A 20,837-nucleotide genomic window follows, 5' to 3' on the forward strand; every position below is an offset into this window, starting at 1 on the left:
CCCTCCAGATGAGCTTCAATGCCATACAACTCTCCTTCCGTGGCCTACAACTGCTCTTAAATACAAGTAAAACTAAATGCATGCTCTTCAACCGATCGCTGCCTGCACCTGCCCGCCCGTCCAGCATCACTACTCTGGACGGTTCTGACTTAGAATATGTGGACAACTACAAATACCTAGGTGTCTGGTTAGACTGTGAACTGTCCTTCCAGACTCACATAAAACATCTCCAATCCAAAGTTAAATCTAGAATTGGCTTCCTATTTCGCAACAAAGCATCCTTCACTCATGCTGCCAAACATACCCTCGTAAAACTGACTATCCTACCGATCCTTGACTTCGGCGATGTCATTTACAAAATAGCCTCCAACACCCTACTCAACAAATTGGATGCAGTCTATCACAGTGCCATCCGTTTTGTCATCAAAGCCCCATATACTACCCACCACTGTGACCTGTATGCTCTCGTTGGCTGGCCCTCGCTTCATACTCGTCGCCAAACCCACTGGCTCCAGGTCATCTACAAGACCCTGCTAGGTAAAGTCCCGCCTTATCTCTGCTCGCTGGTCACCATAGCTGCACCCACCCGTAGCACGCGTTCCAGCAGGTATATCTCACTTGTCACCCCCAACGCCAATTCCTCCTTTGGCCGCCTCTCCTTCCAGTTCTCTGCTGCCAATGACTGGAACGAACTACAAAAATCTCTGAAACGTATTTTTCTACTGTATTATTGACTGTATGTTTTACTCCATGTGTAACTCTGTGTTGTTGTATGTGTCGAACGGCTTTGCTTTATCTTGGCCAGGTCGCAGTTGTAAATGAGAACTTGTTGTCAACTTGCCTACCTGGTTAAATAAAGGTGAAATAAATCAAATAAATAAAGATGAGAAAAAAATATATTTAATCCATTTTGAATTCAGGCTATAACACAACATAATGTGGAATGAGTCAAGGGGTATGAATACTTTCTGAATGCTTGTATTAAATTAAATAAAGCTGTCAAGCATGGACTTCTCACTGAATATCTTATTTTAAATGATTTGATACATAATTGTAGCTAATACCATCAAAATTAGAAGGAAATCAATTGTGGATAAAGTCAACATCAGTGGAGGCTGGTGAGAGGAGCTATAGGAGGATGGCTAATTGTAATGGCTGGATTGGAATAAAAGGAACGGTATCAAACACATCAAACATATGGAAACCACATGTTTGACTCTGTCCCATTTATTCCATTCCATCCATTACAATGAACCCATCCTCCTGTAGCCCCTCCCACCAACATTTATTTAAAGTATTTTCGTAATAATCCTCAGGAATAAATTGTCTGTGCAGACTGACTATGTAGTCAATGGTGCAGACCATGGTGCTGCAGACCATGTATGGGCCTTGCCAGTAGATGATGCTAGAGGGTTAGAGGAATTCCATAAAAATAGCACAGAGTTTCCATTCTGGTTCTGACTCAGTCTGCATTCTTTCCTTCTACAGCACAGTGAATGACTGTCTGCCATCTGGAAGTGTGTCAGAAAACTTTGGCCAACTGCCTGTGACAGCACTAACCTCTCTGCCTCCTCTGTACTGTTAATTATTATGTCACTCAGAGGTTTTTCACTGACTTACAGCTAGTTAGGTCTACCCAGTGCAAGACAATAGGCATAATATTTTACCAAGCTGGCCCAATGATGAAGTATTCAATCACTTTGCATGCTGCAATTCTATAGCAGCCTCTTACAAATGTAATATATTTATTTTTCCCTCCACAAAGTCATGCATGGCCACATTGTAGCCAACTGTTACGTCATAGTCTGGGCACTGGACAGGGGATGGAGAAAGAGAGAGAGTGGAAGAGTGAGATATATAGAGAGAGAGAGAGGGAGAGGGAGGGGGGCTGCTGTGTCCTGTGGAGCAGCTGGTAGTCCATTGCTAACTACAGCGTGTATGTCACCCTCTTGTCGCTGTGTCCTCAGCCCTGACTTTCTGTCCGAGTGCACGTCTCTTACTTTTTTTCAACATCTGTCTCTCGCCTACGACTTTCAACACTTTACAGAGAGGAGCCAGGTAAGACACTTATTTTATTCTGCTCTTAATTAATGGAATGCAAGGCCGCATCACAGGATATCTTGTTGTTGTTTTAGGGCAGGGCTCTCCTACCCTGTTCTTAGAAAGCTACCATCCTGTTTGTTTTTATTCCAACCCTAATCGAGCGCACCTGACTATAATTAGCTGGTTGATACGATGAATCAAGTTAGTTACAACTTGGGTTGGAGCGAAAAATCTACAGGAGGGTACCTCTCTAGGAACAGGGTTGGAGAGCCCTGTTTTAGGGGAATTGTGGTGTGTGAGTGTATAGTACTGTAGTTGTATTAGTAGGACATAATAGTACACACAAGTAGTAGTAATATATGTAGTTGAGGGGAGAGGGCCTTGTAAAAGCTTGCTTTGTTAAACCAATATAGAAGGCATCTATATCAGCCATCATGGAGCTCTTTGATGTTATGAAGGGCACAACTCCAAGAGGTTTTAACCTTGTGTATCACCTGTCAACATAAACAGGTCTGTTTCTCTGGGTGTTGTTTGGTGGTTGTCATTAGTTACTAATTAAATCAACAGGGACAGGATTATGTTCGAAGTCTTGTGTCCAGCTAACTTGTCACTGACATCGGAAAATACTAGCTTATGTGCGGCCTTTCCTCGAGTGTGTGTGTCTGTGTCCGTACGTCTCTGTGTATATGTTTGTGTGTGCACGTGCGTGTGTGTGTCTCTTGTCATGTGTCTGTTTCTAGAAATCCAATCGGATAAGATCATCAGATGGTTCAGGGGCTGAGAATGTGTCGTTTCCTCTGTCTGACATTCAGACTGACCTTTTATCTCTGGGGCTCTGATATCATGACCATGAGTCTCTGACATCACTACCATGGGTATCTGATACTATGGGGAAGAGAACAAACCTGGGTTCAAATACTATTTGAAATCATTGCAAATACTTTATCTCAGTTTGATTGAACTTTCCTGGTCACAATGGAACCAATAGAATAGTCGCAAACGTGCAAACCCCATCCATCTGGCACTCCAGACAGACTAGACCAAACACTAAATGTATCTGAAAGATTTCAAATAGTAATTGAACCCAGGTCTGGAAAGGAGTGGGACTCCACATTATAGGGATTCGTTTTAATTCAACTCTGTGGGGGTTAAAAGCCATTGTCAGAGGGTGGATCATTGGGAAACCTATAACTCAAAGAGTGAATGAGTCTTATTGGACAGATTAAGCAATTAATATGCTTTAGAACAGGTACTGTACAGTAACCTTCCACATAAACACGTTTGTGGCCTATAAGCCTGCTCTGTGCCTTGCAGGGAGAGCGTGATCACCATGTCACTGGTTCCCCTTGTGCCAAAATGCCTAGTAACATACACCTGGCAGGCCTCGGTGTTAGAGAGAGGGCAGCTTTCTCGGCATGCTTACAGCTTACACTCAGCTTTAGCCAACAGATATTTAATCCACGGTCTCTGCTGATGTGCCTCTCAGAGACAGTCAATCTCAGGACAAACACACAATGCGTTATATGACTGTGCAGAGGAACACAAGTAGTACGGCACAAGTGTATGAGCTGTTTGATCATTCATTGTTGATCAAATCAGGAAATATTTATCGTAAACATGGATAAAGGTGACCGATATAAATGTCCTCTGCCACTGTGTTTCTGTGCTTTTTTCATTATGTAATAAACAGCTCTGACTTGATCTCAGTGTTTTGACTCTGTGCCTGGGATGAGATTACACGCATGCATAATGATCAATCAGGGTTACTCAATGATGGACAGATGTATTCCATCTCAATATACAAGGAATGAACAATTGCATACAGTGGCATTTGAATGGAAAGGATGGACTGAAAGACAAGGGGACAATGAGAGGGTGAAGAGTAGGTGTCTTCCACATTTTGTTACGTTACAGCCTTATTCTAAAATGGATTTAAAAACATTCTACACACAATACCCCATAATGACAAATACCTTATTTAGATAAGTATTCAGACCCTTCGATATGAGACTTCAATTTTCAGTTTAGGTGCATCCTATTTCCATTGATCAACCTTGATATGTTTCTACAACTTGTTTGGAGTCCACCTGTGGTAAATTCAATTGATTGGACATGATTTGGAAATGCACACATCTGTCTATATAATGTCCCACAGTTGACAGTGCATGTCAGAGCTAAAACCAAGCCATGAGGTTGAAGGAATTGTCCGTAGAGCTCCAAGTCAGAATTGTGTCGAGGCACAGATCTGGGGAAGAGTACCAAAAGGAATCTGCAGCATTGAAGGTCCCCAAGAACACAGTGGCCTCCATCATTCTTAAATGGAAGAAGTTTGGAATCCCCAAGACTCTTCCTAGAGCTGGCCGCCCAGCCAAACTGAGCAATCGGGGGAGAAGGGCCTTGGTCAGGAAGGTGACCAAGAACCCGATGGTCAATCTGAGAGAGCTCTAGAGTTCCTCTGTGGAGATGGGAGAATCTTCCAGAAGGATAACCATCTCTGCAGCACTCCACCAATCAGGCCTTTATGGTAGAGTGGCCAGACAGAAGTCACTCCTCAGTAAAAGGCACACGACAGCCCACTTGGAGTTTGCCAAAAGGCATCTAAAGACTCTCAGACCACAAGAAACAAGATTCTCTGGTCTGATGAAACCAAGATTGAACTCTTTGGCCTGAATGTCAAGCGTCACGTCTGGAGGAAACCTGGTACCGTCCCTAGGGTGAAGCATGGTGGTGGCAGAATCATGCTGTGGGGATGTTTTTCAGCAGCAGGGACTGGGAGACTAGTCAGGATCGAGAAAAAGATGAATAGAGCAAAGTACCGCGAGATCCTTGATGAAAACCTGCTCCAGAGCACTCAGGACCTCAGACTGGGGCAAAGGTTCACCTTCCAACAGGACAACGACCATAAGCACACAGCCAAGACAACGCAGCAGTGGCTTTGGGACAAGTCTCTGAATGTCCTTAAGTGGCCCAGCCAGAGCCTGGACTTGAACCTGATCGAACATCTCTGGAGACCTGAAAATAGCTGTGCAGTGACGCTCCCCATCCATCCTGACAGAGCTTGAGAGGATCTGCAGAGAAGAATGGGAGAAACTCCCCAAATACAGGTGTGCCAAGCTTGTAGCGTCATACCCAAGAAGACTTGAGGCTGAAGTTGCTGCCAAAGGTGCTTCAACAAAGTACTGAGTAAAGGGTCTGAATACTTATGTAAATGTGATATTTCAGTTTTGTTTTTTTATAAATTAGCAAACATTTCTAAAAATCAGTTTTTGCTTATTATGGGGTATTGTGTGTAGATTAATGAGGGGGAAAAAACAATTGAATCAATTTTAGAATAAGATTGTAACGTTACAAAATGTGGAAAAAGTCAAGAGGTCTGAAAACTTTCTGAATGCACTGTATTTTTCGACCTCTTAACGTTTTGTGCAAGTGCAATGCGTTGTGTCCTCTGTTTTACTGTGTGTGCGACGTTTTCAACTACACAACTGCAGTATTCCATTCATCCTGGGTTTGTAACATCCCTTCTCCTCTATATCCCCACTCTCGACTACACGTCACGCCATGTGAAATCTCTGGAATAGCTTCCGCTCCTGGCTGAAATGGAAATACATATATAGGGCCTATACATAGTCAGACATGTGAGGGCCAGGCTATACATAGAAAAGAATGCTGCAACACGGAGCAGAGGGTGCTAGTTTTTCCACACAGAACTTGATCAGTCTACGTCACTGAAGGACATCTTCTAATTTACTGGTTAACCTTTTCCAGGGACCACAGCTATGAGATAGCCTAGTCCCAGATCAGTTTGTGCTCTTGCCAACTCTATTGCTGCCATTTTCAAGCCAAACAATTCCATAAGTAGTTGGCAAGAGAGCAGAAACAGACCCTATGAGATTCTGTGTCATAAAAACACAATCATTCTAGCAACTATTAAGTAGTTATAAAGGTTTTATATTCAACTCACTACAGTTGATGAATTTATTGTTGATTTTAGGAATTTACTTAATTTTTTGAACAATATTATCCAATATGTTTTCATGTTAATGGTTGGTTGTCTGTTGTGTCTCTCTAGTGGCCGGTTTTCAGTCTGGAGGGCAAGGTCCCAGCAGTTTCCAGAGGGGATGACAGTGGTGAGGTCAGTTCCCTGTCTGGAGAGCAGAAGCCTGATTGGCTGGGCCTTGCCACGCTGCAGCTGAGCCAGGGAGACAGTGGCAGGTCTGGCCCCTGGCAGACAGAGAGCAGCCTGGTAGAGTCCTGGTCCACCGTGGGAGACATGATGGACTCCGAGGACACCAAGAGCCTGGATAGCAGCAACGGAGTTGTCCACCTAGCTGAGGAGCGCAGCGAGAACCACTCCTCCATCTCCGACATGGTCCACCTAGAGCGGGAGGAGGAGGAGATGCTGGCCGAGGAGGAGGAGGACGGGAGCCTGGGGGAAGAGGAGGAGCTGCAGGCCAGTGTGATGAGTGTGCTGGGGGGAGAAGGAGAACTGGCTGAGCTCAGGGAAGAGGAGCTGGACACCCAGGAATTATTACCTTCATCTGAGGTGTCAGCTGACCACCAAGAGACTATGGATTTAATGATGTCTGTGGCTGAGGAGCTATTTGTCCAGGAGGAGCCTTCTGAAGTATCCCACGCCACCACCGTCTCTATGCCCATGCCAGTTTGGAAGTTAGAGCCCCCCTCTGCCTCCTCTACTCCTGTCCCCTCAATACCTACACTAGCTGAGTTACATTCAGAGCTCCAATACTCTATGCAGGAGCAGCTCCACCCTCCCCCGGTCCTAGGACCAGGTGCACCACAGCCACCAGATGAGAGCCAAACTAACAGCCAACCAGAGTCCTCGGTCTCGCTCCCCGCTGCCCAGGAGACACAGGAAATCCCACCAGTGACGCAGGAGGTTCTGCCAGAGAAGACAGAGGCTGAGCCTGCTACATCGCTCCCTGCCACTGAGCTACCTGTGCTGCTGTGTGGGGGCGCTGCAATAGTGGCTATTGTGGGAGTGTTAGCTTATGGGGCTGTGGCCTACTGCAGAAAGTAGCAAACCCCTAACCTGTGAGCCCCAGCAGCCATATAACCCAGGTCTTTTCAAATCTACTCTAAACTATTCCACCAAGTACATACTGGATTTTACACAATGCGTTTCTTTGCATCTATGTAGTATTATGAAGGTTGGTTGCATTTTTTATCTATTTCCTGTGCTAACTCAGTTCACGGAAGAGCTCAGGAGATTTGGAAGAGCAATAATTTATGTTTCTCTGTAAATTCACATGAAATTACACTTTTAAAATATCTTAAAAATCTGATCTTTGTTTGTTGTTTATTTTTTGTCCCTGTCAATGCACTATAAAATAAAACGCACGCACGCACCCGCACACACACACTAATTATGACTATAGTTGAGCCACTTAAACGGGTATTGTATAATGGCTTGTTCTGTGTCACTGTGGGCAAACTCAGTGACTATGTTAGTTTTTGATCAAATGTATTAGTGGATATTAATCTGTATAGTGACTCAGCTGCAAATCAGCAAAGGGACAAAGTTTATGTAGCAGGTGTGGATATCTGGGCTTACAGTAACGACTCTGCACTGCCCCCTGTTGCTCAGTTTGCTGTAATACAGAACAACAGCTCCCATTTGTCTACACACCCTAGAGATGGATTTCCTGTTCAACATGGCAAATCAATAAAGGTCTTCTGCAAGCCCTAGAGAATTGAATGCCCTCAGATTATGCTCTGTGCTCCAATATTTTCCTACATTGGCCAGGGGGGAAATAGATTTGATAAGCAAATATCCCTTTGACATTTTTATTCCTTGTGAAACACACTATGGTTACTCAGCAAACATTCCCAATCTTAATTCTCGCTCTGTTATAAAAAATGTAAAATGTTAAAACTTTCTATGAAGTACATACATATACCGTTTTTTCTTTGAACTGAAGGATTGACTAAATTAGATGTATTATTATAATTTTCTGACATGGTGTGATGTGTCTTTACTACTTCCTAGTGGCCATGTGTGGAACAGTTTTTCCTGTTGTGGATATAATTATAAGTGACTCATATTCACATTTCCATGTCCATGGATTCACTGGCTAAAACTTGGAAATGGAAAGAGTATAAATTAAGTTATTCATTCTGTATTATTTCATTTGAAATATATATATATATAAAACAATCTCAGAGATATACATCATATTCTTTTCTATATAGTACATGTGGTTACATTTTCTCTCTGCATATTGAACCACAACCCAAAGGTTATCTACACTGTTAACATTGACTGTCTCAAATTCATTCATTCTCCGTTAATAGGAACCAGTGGCATCTACAGTTACTTTGATATAGTGAGAAAGAAATACATTCTTGCAGAACAAAATTATACAAAATAACAAAAGAAACTCAACATCCATAATCTAAATATATGCCCTGACCATAACATGATCTCAATGACATAGTATTACAACCCTGTTGCCTCACAAACTTTATTCCACTGATCTAATCTGTGTCCGTGGCTTTGGTACTTCTTGATTTTCATTGAGTGCCAGTAAATAAAGAAGTTGAATAGGTGTCAACCGTGTTGCGGTTGCACTGCCCTTCCCTCGTTGGTGTTGATATAAATAGACCTTTTCAATAGAGCCTGCAGAGAAGGGGAAGAAAAATGCTTCTTTGTTTGAAGAGATAAAGCGCCCTCATGGCTGCTTTATGATTAAATGTAAACACCATGGCACTGACACTCACTCATACACACACACACACACACACACACACACACACACACACACACACACACACACACACACACACACACACACCGCTCTCAGGTAAATAGTTCAACCTCATTCTTCCTGCTATGGGTTAATTGTTAGAACTCTAGCTGTGATGTTGTAATCAAAACATGTACTTGATCAAAATCTATACAAATACATTTAGTAAATAGAGGGAGTCAAGAGAGCCTGCATTATTGGTTGCATGGTTGTTGTTTTTGATTTATAGTTTACTTTTGACAGAGGTTTGACCATGTTAATGTGTACAATGGAAAGAAAACTAGAGGGGGAGAACGTTTAGGTACCGTGGTTTCTAGCGTTCGAGCAATACTAGTCACCGAGAGGAAACCCCACACAAGCACACACACATCTATACACACGCACACACATGCACCCACTACACACACAGTATGCAGTAAGTTAAAATGTATTTTCAATACAAAAACTGGCTAGTTATATAAATGTATGGACTAATTCAGTGAGTGTAGACAGCGGATTTACAGTATATGCCACTGTGTAGGCTAGGGTTACGGATAGATATAATCTGTGCATCTTTATTTCATTGTGTCCATAATCTTTTAATCTACCCATCCAGGCAAGATCACCGCTGTATTCACACTCAGCGAACCTGAAAGGGGAACTTCAGGAGTCAGTCCGTTGATATTTAAAACGCATGTTGGCAGCATCTAAGAAATGAACTTCTCAAAAATCCCTTGTTTATTTGGAGAGGGAGGAGTTGGGATTTGCGGACAAGACAAATTCTTATTTTTGAACTATTCATCATTAACGATAGCTTTTATGACTCAGGTCAGAAGTCTGACCCATAATGCATAGATCAGTTCCACAGTTCCAGTCAAGCAACACATATCTATTTATAAAAAGGTGTGATAGCTGTACAACATATGGTTGCAACAGTGACCATATGGTGTGGCCCATATTGATTTACTGAAATATTTAATAATTACGTTAATCGTCTCAAAAAGGTTCAATCTATGTAATCGACTCACAGCAAGTTATAGTTACAGTACTTATGTATTGTATTTTTATTATTTTTATCATCACCTAGTTTGTTTAATGCTTTGAAGTATTGCGGGTGAAAATTAAATCAACAAATGCTGTTAAAAATATAGAAACTGTGGTGAGTACATTAGCAATCCCTAGTGGTTCTGAGGGTGCAATCACGTTACACAATGTTTTAACAGGTGCAGATGATTCCATCATTAGAATTAGGGAAGTATGGTTTTTAATCATATACTTTTCAGTCTCCTGCTAAAATCAACACTCATCATGCACACCTTATTGTGTTTGTTTTAGGCATACAGTAACATCCATTACAAGTCAGGATAAATCAGCAACATTGTATCAATTCTAAAACCAACAGATTGCTAATCTACTGAAATACAGATCAACTATTTACCAGACATTATGCAACACTTTTCACAAATTTTGATAGATCAGGAGGCATCTCCAGTGTGTCCATAATAACTTACTATGAAAAAAGGCTAAATGGGCTAAAAGCTAGATGGAGCTTATACTCAGGCTTTAGAATGGAAAACTAATAAGGTTTTTATCACTTGATGTCAATGACTGCAGTTTGGTTACAGACACAGTGCCTATAGAAAATCTACACCCCCTTGGATTTTCTTCACATTTTATTATGTTACAAAGTGGGATAAAAAAAACATTATTTTTGTCAACAATCTACACATACTCTGTAATGTCAAAGTGGAAGAAAAATGTCATAAAAAAAAAGATGAATGAAAAATAAAACACTAATATAGCTTGATTACATAAGTGTTCACCCCCCTAAGTCAAAGCATGTTAGAAACACCTCTGGCAGAGATTACAGCTGTGACTCTTCCTGGGTTAGTCCCATAAAAGCTTTGCACACCTGGATTGTGCAATATGCCCACATTGTTCTTTTCAAAATTCTTCAAGCTCTGTCAAGGTATTGGGGATCATGGCTAGACAGCGATTTTAAAGTCTTGCCATAGGTTTTCAAGCAGATTTAAGTCAAAACATTCACTGTATTCTTGGTAAGCAACTCCAGTGTAGATTTGGTTATTGTCCTGCTGAAAGGTGAATTCCTCTCCCAGTGTCTGGTGGAAAGCAGATGAAGCAGGTTTTCCTTTAGGATTTTGCCTGTGCTTAGCTCCATGCTGTTTATTTTCATCCTGAAAAACATCCCAGTCTTTGCCAATGTCAAGCATACCCATACCATGATGCTTGAAAATAAGGAGTCAGTTACTCAGTGATGTGTTGTGTTGGATTTTCTACAAACATAAGGTTTTGCATTTAGGCCAAAAGTGTATTCCTTTGCTGTGTTTTTTTTTCAGTATTACTTTAGTGCCTTGTTGAATACAGGATGCATATTCTGTATATTCTATTCTTATTTTCGCTCTGTCATTTAGGTAATTATTGTGGAGTCACTACAACGTTGATCCATCCTGTTTTCTCCCATCACAGCCATTGAACTCTGTAGCTGTTTTAAAAATCATCAATGGCCTCGTGGTGACATCCCTGAGCAGTTTCCTTCCTGTCCTGCAGCTCAGTTCAGAAGGACGACTGCATCTCTGATGTGTCTGGGTGGTTTAATACATCATCCACAGCATTATTATTAACTTGACCATGCTTAAAGATATATTCAATGTCTGATTTGTTATTGTTGCCCATCTACCAAGCACTGACCTTCTTTATTAGGCTTTCGAAAATCTCCCTGGTCTTTGTAGTTGAATATGTGCTTGAAATTCAATAATTGACTAAGGGACCTTACAGATGTTGTATGTATGGGGGACAGAGGAAGGGGTTGTCATTAAAAAAAGCAACCCCTATTATTTCACATAGAGTGAGCCCATGTAACTTATTATGTGATTTGTTAAGCCAAATTTGACATCTGAATTAATTTAGGCTTGCCTAAACAAAGGAGTTGAAAACTTATGCAACGACTATATTTTAGTTATTCAATTTGATTAATTTGTAAAAATGTGAAGAATTTTCTTTTCACTTGGACATTATGGAGTATTTTGCATAGATCAATGACAAAAAATGACAATTAAATCTATTTCAACCCCACTTTGTAACAGCATCAAATTGTGAAAAAAAAGTGAAAGGGAGTGTAGACTTTCTATAGGCTCTGTAAGTGTTAGCCATGTCAGACAATACACTTAAAACACTGAAGATATCATGGAAATTATATAGACATTTCCCCCAGCAGTTCAAGGGTCTCAGATTTCAAATGACAGTAAAGTCTATATTTACTGAAGAGCATTTATGATAAGATAATATGTATGTTAATAAATATCTACCCAGAAATGCTAATTAGAATGCTACTGAAAAACATTCCTGGATAAATTAAGTTATTGTTAAATTATTGTTGTTCATGTGATCTTCATGTGATCTGATCTAGTCACAGTGTGAAAGAGTGATTGTGGGAGGTGTATCTGATCTGCTCTTCCAAAAAGAGAAGTGTTGCCAACCACGAATTGACGTTGACACATTTAAATCGACCAATCTCTTTATCTGACACTTCGTTTTAGCCGAAAGGTGAATATTGGGGCTTACACCACTATATATACACTTGCACAAGTACATCCATCTCACACAGACACTGGTCAGACACTGCTTGCCTTGTCTGAAGTTTACGCTCAAATATACAAAATGGTGAGTCATGACAGATTGAAGATCTATTTTATTTTATTTTAAATACATTTCATGTTGTTTTAGAATAAGGCATTTATTCTTATTCATTCTGTAGCTTAACTTTTCTCCTAATTACGACATTGTAGTTGATTGCATGTTATTGATGTTTTCCTAGATCTCCCTGGATAATGACATCAACCAGCACTTCCAGGATGCAATTGATGTGATTCAACGGCACTCTGACGATCCGTATTGTGATACAGGTAAACTTACACTTCAAAACTCATGCCAGAAAACCAGATTTAAATCTGAACGCTAACAATCACCATCATTATATTAGGCACGGACATTATTGTTAATATTTTCTTTGTATTGAGCATGTCAGAAAAATGATTCAATACATTTTAGTCTCATTGGTTCTGGCAGTGAAGACTCTATTCAATATTTTCCTCCCTCTACTTAGACTATAAGTACTTAGAGCCTCCAACGCGATCGAGCATAATGTGCTGCTACCCCATTACCCACCCTTTTGATGTGCCAGGTCCATATGACTGGAATGAGCAAACGGTGAGTGTACAGAACAAGTGATTGTATTTTACCAGTATAGTACTATTGACTGACTTCTCCAAGTTTGCACAACTGTGATGTATGGTTACAGTACATGTATGTGGCATGTCCCATGTGGATGTGACTCACCTGACCAGTTTCTCTCTCCTCGTCCTGCCAGTCATGGCCTCATGTTGTTCCTTACGACTCACTGGGTCCATCTGTAACCATGGACTACCCCCAGTTCTACTCCATCACACCGCAACCGAGGAACGGCAAAGGTGAGCAGTGTTTGGCCATCAGCGATGAGTGTTGACAATGTCTGTAAGAGATATCAGAGAGTACAACTACACATGCTAGAATTGAACATGTTTCTACTACCTCAGATTTTTGATTGCCAAGTATCAAATTGACATCGTTACAACTGAATCTCTGCCTGTTTATGATTTTATTATAACTGAAGTCAACCTTTTCATCTCATCAGGTCGCAAGAAGCTGCGTCTTTATGAGTACCTGCATGAGGCTCTGGGCGATCCCAACATGGCTGACTCCATCCAGTGGACAGACCGTGGCAGCGGCACCTTCCACTTCCTCTCTAAGAACAAAGAGAAGTTAGCCGAGTGCTGGGGCAAGCGCAAGGGCAACCGCAAGACCATGACCTATCAGAAGATGGCACGGGCGCTGCGCAACTACAGCCGAACGGGCGAGATCGTAAAGGTGCGCCGCAAACTCACCTACCAGTTCAACCCGTCGATCATCCAGAGGCTTGGGGGCATCAGTCACGTCATTCCCCCCGCCGGGCACCCCGGGGCTGGCCACCCTGGGCGGGAGGTGCTCCTCCACCAGCAGCATGCCACAGCTGAACAGGCTTACTATAGCTCTGCTGCTGCACCTGACTGGCACAGCTGGTATGAAAATTACTCCCTCCAGGGAGACTGTGATCTTGCCACAAGCTTCACTTCATCCACAGTCACCAAGGTGTGAACTCAGGTAATGTCACTGTGGAAAATAACAGAGGTTAAAAGCTGCTTTAGCTAGCTGTCAATTCATACTGCTACTCCTGCATACTTTTGCGGGGGCCAACAACTGGGGCTTGTTGTGCAGCCATTGTGTAATGGGTGTCAGGAAACGTAACAGTCACGGTAAAGAAAATGTAAAAATGTTTACTCTCCGTTAGTTATGCCGTTTAAAAGAAAATGTAATGACCATTGATCAGATATTGTGGATCATTGAATATGTAAATAATGAAAATATGTAAACTTCTTTTACCTATGACAACTGTGAACCAGTTATAAGCATTCAGTGTGGGTACTGTACGTGTAAAGGGAAATAACTACAATGTTGGTTTCAAATACGAACATGTATTACTGCATGTCATTTTGTAAATAATGAATTGAAATCCTTTGTATCTCACACACATTGATGTATTTTAATAAATCATTTTTGTATAAGTTGTGTTTGTACTGTGCATACGCTTTTATTTTAGGCAATGAATTATTCATCACTGCATCAACACTGACCTCCTAACTGTGCTATTCTTGCTTACCTAACAATGGTGAAAATGTCATGAGTTCCAACAAGTGTCCCATCCTTGTTGTGTCCTAGGAAAAAAAGAGGCAAAAACAAGAGAAAACCATGAACTTTGTTGAATGAGCCAAAAATGGCTGCTTGTGCAACGGCAATAACAACACTGTCTACCCCTCACTCACAATTCCCCATCAATCCATACTCTGTAAGACATAAACACAAGGTGTATCTCGATCCCAAAAGGCAAACCATTGTGATAAGTGCTGTTTTCCTGTCAAGAGAGCCCATGGCTGCTCTTATCTTGCCCAGCGGTGAGGATGGGGTCAGTCCTGGGAGACAGTGCTTCTCTGGTGGTGGGCTTTGTGGGGTGGTGGTCATTGTTCCTGTGGTGAAGGTTTATTTACGGTAGCCTAGTTGTGGTGAGTAGTGCAGGCCAGGCGATAAGCAAGGCAGCCCCAACTGGCTGTCATGTTGAGGAGGCATAATAAAAGCATGGGTGTCACACAGTTCCTTCATGCATTTCATCTAACACACAACTCTGTGAAAAACCTGGGATCAGGACCTGTGACTGCAGCACTCGATATGCATCTGACAACGATGGTAAATATGAGACCGTTATAAGCTTAAGGAGATCTGCACAGTGATGTATTTTGATGTCACACTTACAAACTGAACTGTATGTGTGAGTCTGCTGTGCAATTTGAATCGGTTATCTTTGTCAGAATACTTCCAAAGACAACCAGACAGATCTGGAGGTGATTTTGGACTTTCTGGAGGAACACTACAGACAGGGCACTAGAGATGGCGGAGAAAAAGGTTATTCTCTATTAGTGTTATGAATCATAGAAATAAATGGATTATTGTATATTTTTAATGCCACCTCTTTTTCTACACTATTGCAGTGGGAGGTATCTGTGCTTTGCCTACACCAGTGACAATGGAAGGAAACTTTGGTGAGACTTGTTGTGATTACTGGTGCCATGAGGAAAAGGTACGCATATAAGCTTTCCCATGATGCTTAGGTCAGCCTGTCATAGACAGCACTTTGATCTGTGAAAGATACACAGTATATGGCTATAGTTTATTGGGTGATGTTCTGCTTGTCTCAGTCATACAACTCAGTTGGTTTAAAAAAATGTGTTTTTCAGGCTATGCAAACACATGGTGGCTACCCAACAACACTACTGGACCAAAACACCACTACACTGCCTGAGAAAGGGACAGACCACACATTGCCACATACTATGCCAGCAAGACCAGCACCCACACACCACACTGGACCTGATGAGAGAGGCAACTTCCCTTTTTGTGGTTAGTAGATACTGCCACTGGAGCTCATGCTGCCCTGGGGGACCAATCCCTAAAGAGACCTGCCTTTAACTGTAAAGGACAATGGTCCCATACAGCGCTTATCTCTGTACGTTTTACATACATATCAAATGAGCTAAATGTTTACAACTTTACCACTGAACACCATCACAGCTGGTCATCTCACAAAGGGATTTTTATTATCAATTATGACGGGATATTGTTAACCGCTCCACTCTATCTTATCATTGTTACTGTGGTTACAGGTAGAAAGGTGCGTCTGTTTCACTTCTTATTTGAGATGCTGGAGAACCTTGGCATGGCCCACTGCATTTCCTGGGTGCCAGCGGCAGCAGACGGAGTGTTCCGCTTCTCTTCCCGGAACAAGGAACAGGTAGCAGCACTCTGGGGGCAGAGGAAAGGCAACAGGAGGCCCATGACCTACCAGAAAATGTCCAGGGCGCTGAGGAACTACGCCCGGTCTGGAGAGATCTTCAAGGTGAAGAAGAAAATGACCTATCAGTTCAGCAGAGTGACCTTGAGTGCCTTGAGGAAGTGCCATCAAGGAAAACTGTAAAGGACACATTTTCACATGAAAAACTGTAATCTATTGTAAATATCAATCATCAATTCGATCATCATCAATTCAATAATCAATCATTTGAAGACTGACTTGATTTAGTCTATAGATTTTTATCAGTAGCTAGGCCTGCTGTGTGAGATTTTACACAAGACAGAGGTATGTGACTGGCATGTAGTGTAGGCTTTTGCTATAGGATACTACTCTGAGTGTACAAAGCATTAAGGACACCTGCTCTATCCATGACAGACTGACCAGCTGAATCCAGGTGAAAGCTATGATCCCTTATTGATGTCACTAGTTAAATCCACTTAAATCCGTGTAGATGAAGTGGAGGAGACAGGTTAAAGAAGCATTTTTAAGCCTTGAGACAATTGAGACATGGATTGTGTATGTGTGCCAATGGGTGAATGGGCAAGACAAAATAAGTGCTTTTGAACAGGGTATGCAACTCAATATTAGGAAGGTGTTTCTAATGTTTGGTATACTCAGTGTATATGTAATAAACATTTTAATACTACATGTGTCACACATATATGAGCATATAAGTATTATACATACTTATACATATATTATGCACATATACACTGACTATACAGGTACACCTTCCTCCTAATATTGAGTTGCAGCCTACAAGGTGTCGAAAGCGTTCCACAGGGATGTTGGCCCATGTTGACTCCAATGCTTCCCACGGTTGTGTCAAGTTGGCTGGATGTCCTTTGGGTGGTGGGAAACTGTTGAGCATGAAACACCCAGCAGTGTAGAAGTTGGCTGGATGTCAAGCATGAAACACCCAGCAGTGTAGAAGTTCTTAACACAAACCGGTACGCCTGGCAACTACTACCATACCCTGTTCAAAGTCACTTCAATATTTTGTCTTGCTCATTCACCCTCTGAACGGCACACATACACAATTCATGTCTCAATTGTCTCAAGGCTTAAAAGGTATTATTTAACCTGTCTCCTCCCCTTCATCTACACTGATTGAAGTGGGTCACATCTTTCACCTGAATTCAAGTGGTCAGTCTGTCATGGATAGAGCAGGTGTCCTTAATGTTTTGTACACTCAGTGTAGTATCCTATAGCAAAAGCCTACACTACATGCCAGTCATATACAGTTGAAGTGGGAAGTTTACATAAACCTGTAACGCCCTGGCCATAGAGAGGGGTTTTTGTTCTTTATTTTGGTTAGGCCAGGGTGTTACATTGGGTGGGTGTTCTATGTTTTTGTATTTCTTTGTTTTGGGCCGTGTGTGTGTGGCTCCCAATCAGGCACAGCTGTAGTTCGTTGTTGCTGATTGGGAGTCACACATAAGGAGCCTGTTTTTCCTTTGGGTTTTGTGGGGGATTGTTTCTGTTTAGTGTCTTGCACCTGACACTACTGTTTGGCTGTTGGTTTTGTTGTATCGTGTTCGTTCTTAAATTAAAACTCAAGATGAACACTAACTCCGGCTGCACCTTGGTCTACTTCCACAGACAGCCATTACAACACCTTGGCCAAATACATTTAAACTCAGTTTTTCATAATTCCTGACATTTAATCCTAGTAAAAAGTCCCTGTCTTAGGTCAGTTAGGATCACCACTTTATTTTAAGAACGTGAAATGTCAGAATAATAGTAGAGAGAATGATTTATTTCAGCTTTTATTTCTTTCATCACATTCCCTGTGGGTCAGAAGTTTACATACACTCAGTTAGTATTTGGTAGCATTGCCTTTAAATTGTTTAACTTGGGTCAAACGTTGCGAGTAGCCTTCCACAAGCTTCCCACAATAAGTTAGGTGAATTTTGGCCCATTCCTCCTGACAGAGCTGATGTAACTGAGTCAAGTTAGTAGGCCTCCTTGCTCACACACGCTTTTTCAGTTCTGCCCACAAATTTTCTATAGAATTGAGGTCAGGGCTTTGTGATGGCCACTCCAATACCTTGACTTTGTTGTCCTTAAGCTATTTTGCCACAACTTTGGAAGTATGCTTGGGATCATTGTCCATTTGGAAGACCCATTTGTGACCAAGCTTTAACTTCCTGACTGATGTCTTGAGATGTTGCTTCAATATATCCACATAATGTTCCTCCTCATGATGCCATCTATTTTGTGAAGTGCACCAGCCACTCCTGCAGCAAAGCACCCCCACAACATGATGCTGCCACCCCCGTGCATCATGGTTGGGATGGTGTTCTTCGGTTTGCAAGCGTCCTCCTTTTTCCTCCAAACATAACGATGGTCATTATGGCCACACAGTTCTATTTTTGTTTCATCAGACCAGAGGACATTTCTCCAAAAAGTATGCTCTTTGTCCCCATGTGCAGTTGCAAACCGTAGTCTGGCTTTTTTATGGCGGTTTTGGAGCAGTGACTTCTTCCTTGCTGAGCGGCCTTTGAGGTTATGTCGATATAGGACTCGTTTTACTGTGGATATAGATACTTTGTACCGGTTTCCTCCAGCATCTTCACAAGGTCCTTTGCTGTTGTTCTGGGATTGATTTGCACTTTTCGCACCAAAGTATGTTCATCTCTAGGAGACAGAACTCGTCTCCTTCCTGAGCGGTATGCCGGCTGCGTGGTCCCATGGTGTTTATACTTGCGTACTATTGTTTGTACAGATGAACGTGGTACCTTCAGGCATTTGGAAATTGCTCCCAAGGATGAACCAGAATTGTGGAGGTCTACAATTTTTTTTCAGAGGTATTGGCTGATTTCTTTTGATTTTCCCATGATGTCAAGCAAAGAGGCACTGAGTTTGAAGGTAGGCCTTGAAATACATCCACAGGTACACCTCCAATTGACTCAAATTATGTGAATTAGCCGATCAGAAGCTTCTAAAGCCATGACATCATTTTCTGGAATTTTCCAAGCTGTTTAAAGGCACATTCAACTTAGTGTATGTAAATTTCTGACACACTGGAGTTGTGATACAGTGAGTTATAAGTGAAATAATCTGTCTAAACAATTGTTGGAAAAATTACTTATCTCATGCACAAAGTAGATGTCCTAACCGACTTGCCAAAACTATAGTTTGTTAACAAGAAATTTGTGGAGTGGTTGAAAAACGACCTAAGTGTATGTAAACTTCCGACTTCAACTGTACCTGTAAAATCTCACACAGCAGGCCTAGCTACTGATACAAATCTATAGCCTAAATCAATTAATGCTTTATATACTCAGTGTATATTTAGATAATAAGACTGGAGGGGGTGTGGTATATGGCTAATATACCACGGCTAAGGGCTGTTCTTAGGCAAGAAGCAACCCTGGATACAGCCCTAAGCCATGGTATATTGGCCATAAACCAACGTAATTAGAAGAGTAAAAATAAATGTTTTGTCATACCCTTGGTATAAGGTCTGTTATAAACTGGGTGGTTCGAGCCCTGAATGCTGATTGGCTGACAGCCGTGGTATATCAGACCGTATACCACGGGTATGACAAAACAAATATTTTAACGGCTCTAATTAAGTTGGTAACCAGTTTATAATTGCAATAAGGCACCTCTGGGGTTTGTAGTATATGGCCAATATACCACGGCTAAGGGCTGTATCCAGGCACTCTGTGTTGTTTGCGCAAAAGAACATGTCTTAGCCGTGATATATTGGCCATATACCACACCCCCTCGTGCCTTATTTCTAAAATATATCACGGCTTTCAGCCAATCAGCATTCAGGGCTTGAACCACCCCAGTTTATATATATTTTATAATATTTATGTTTCATAATGTTTACTTATGTTTCTTTCTTGTTAAATGATAATAAAGTCTAATAAATCTCATGAAAAATTATGTCATTGAAACACATACCCAGACCACATGAGTCGTGACCATGTCGGTGGACTAGTTTGGTATTGATGCATTTTCAATTAATGAAATGACATAATCCATTCCGTTTTCAACTAAATGTAATTATGTTTCTCGAGTCAAGTCTCGACATTTGCATGATTGGAACTAAATTCACGAGGTGGCCGCTGTGGAGCGCGTGCATAATGATTAATCTCACCTGCCCAGCTGTTGACACCACTGAGGTATAATAACTGTTGACACGATGGAGAGATGCCATGTTTTCACCTGATAAACGCCATGTAAACGCTTTTTTGAAAAAGTATGTAGGCCTATTGCTTATACGTAAAAAACAGTTGAGACAACGCTGCAGAGTGCCGAGGTGAGTTCGGGCTACGGCATTTTCTTTCATAGGCCTATATTTTCTTTATGGGCATTTTCCGTCTGAAGTTGTTCATGACGAGTATGCCATGGGTCAGTGATTTCATTCCGCCGGTTGCTAAACGAAACTGGTTTCTATTGGACAAATGCAGTTATGTCCCTCCCCGTTTCGTTTCGTTTGCTTCCGTTCAAGAACGTTTTGAAACAGAATCGGCGGAATTAATACGCCCCTACAGGAAGGGTTTAAAAATATAGAGCCGACTGACTGAATAAAAAATGTT

At 41.6% G+C, this 20,837-nt stretch overlaps 1 protein-coding gene and 1 long non-coding RNA gene across 4 annotated transcripts; one reads left to right on the top strand and one right to left on the bottom strand.

Moving 5' to 3' along the window:
* Nucleotides 1-1,872: 1,872 nt before the first annotated feature.
* Nucleotides 1,873-14,443, top strand: LOC106576270 (transcription factor Spi-C). 3 transcript variants are annotated; one of them, XM_014153354.2, is made up of 5 exons: nt 1,875-2,058; nt 12,622-12,709; nt 12,910-13,013; nt 13,174-13,273; nt 13,477-14,443. In XM_014153354.2, exons 1-5 carry the CDS (start codon nt 1,939-1,941, stop codon nt 13,974-13,976), a joined length of 912 nt encoding a protein of 303 aa, XP_014008829.1. In that variant the 5' UTR covers nt 1,875-1,938; the 3' UTR covers nt 13,977-14,443. The 3 variants fall into 3 exon arrangements, with proteins under 3 accessions (XP_014008828.1, XP_014008829.1, XP_014008830.1); XM_014153355.2 differs by lacking the exon at nt 1,875-2,058 and adding an exon at nt 12,235-12,467; XM_014153353.2 differs by lacking the exons at nt 12,622-12,709; nt 12,910-13,013; nt 13,174-13,273; nt 13,477-14,443 and adding an exon at nt 6,113-7,346 and having other exon boundaries at nt 1,873-2,058.
* On the bottom strand, nt 13,731-20,659 carry LOC106576271 (uncharacterized). The gene is made up of 4 exons (XR_001321914.2): nt 20,396-20,659; nt 16,273-16,398; nt 14,539-14,593; nt 13,731-13,991 (listed from the first exon to the last, which is right to left on the bottom strand). It is a non-coding gene; the product is annotated as an uncharacterized lncRNA (long non-coding RNA).
* Nucleotides 20,660-20,837: the final 178 nt, after the last annotated feature.

This window comes from Salmo salar, chromosome ssa17 (assembly GCF_905237065.1).
Source record: "Salmo salar chromosome ssa17, Ssal_v3.1, whole genome shotgun sequence".
Taxonomy (NCBI): domain Eukaryota; kingdom Metazoa; phylum Chordata; class Actinopteri; order Salmoniformes; family Salmonidae; genus Salmo; species Salmo salar.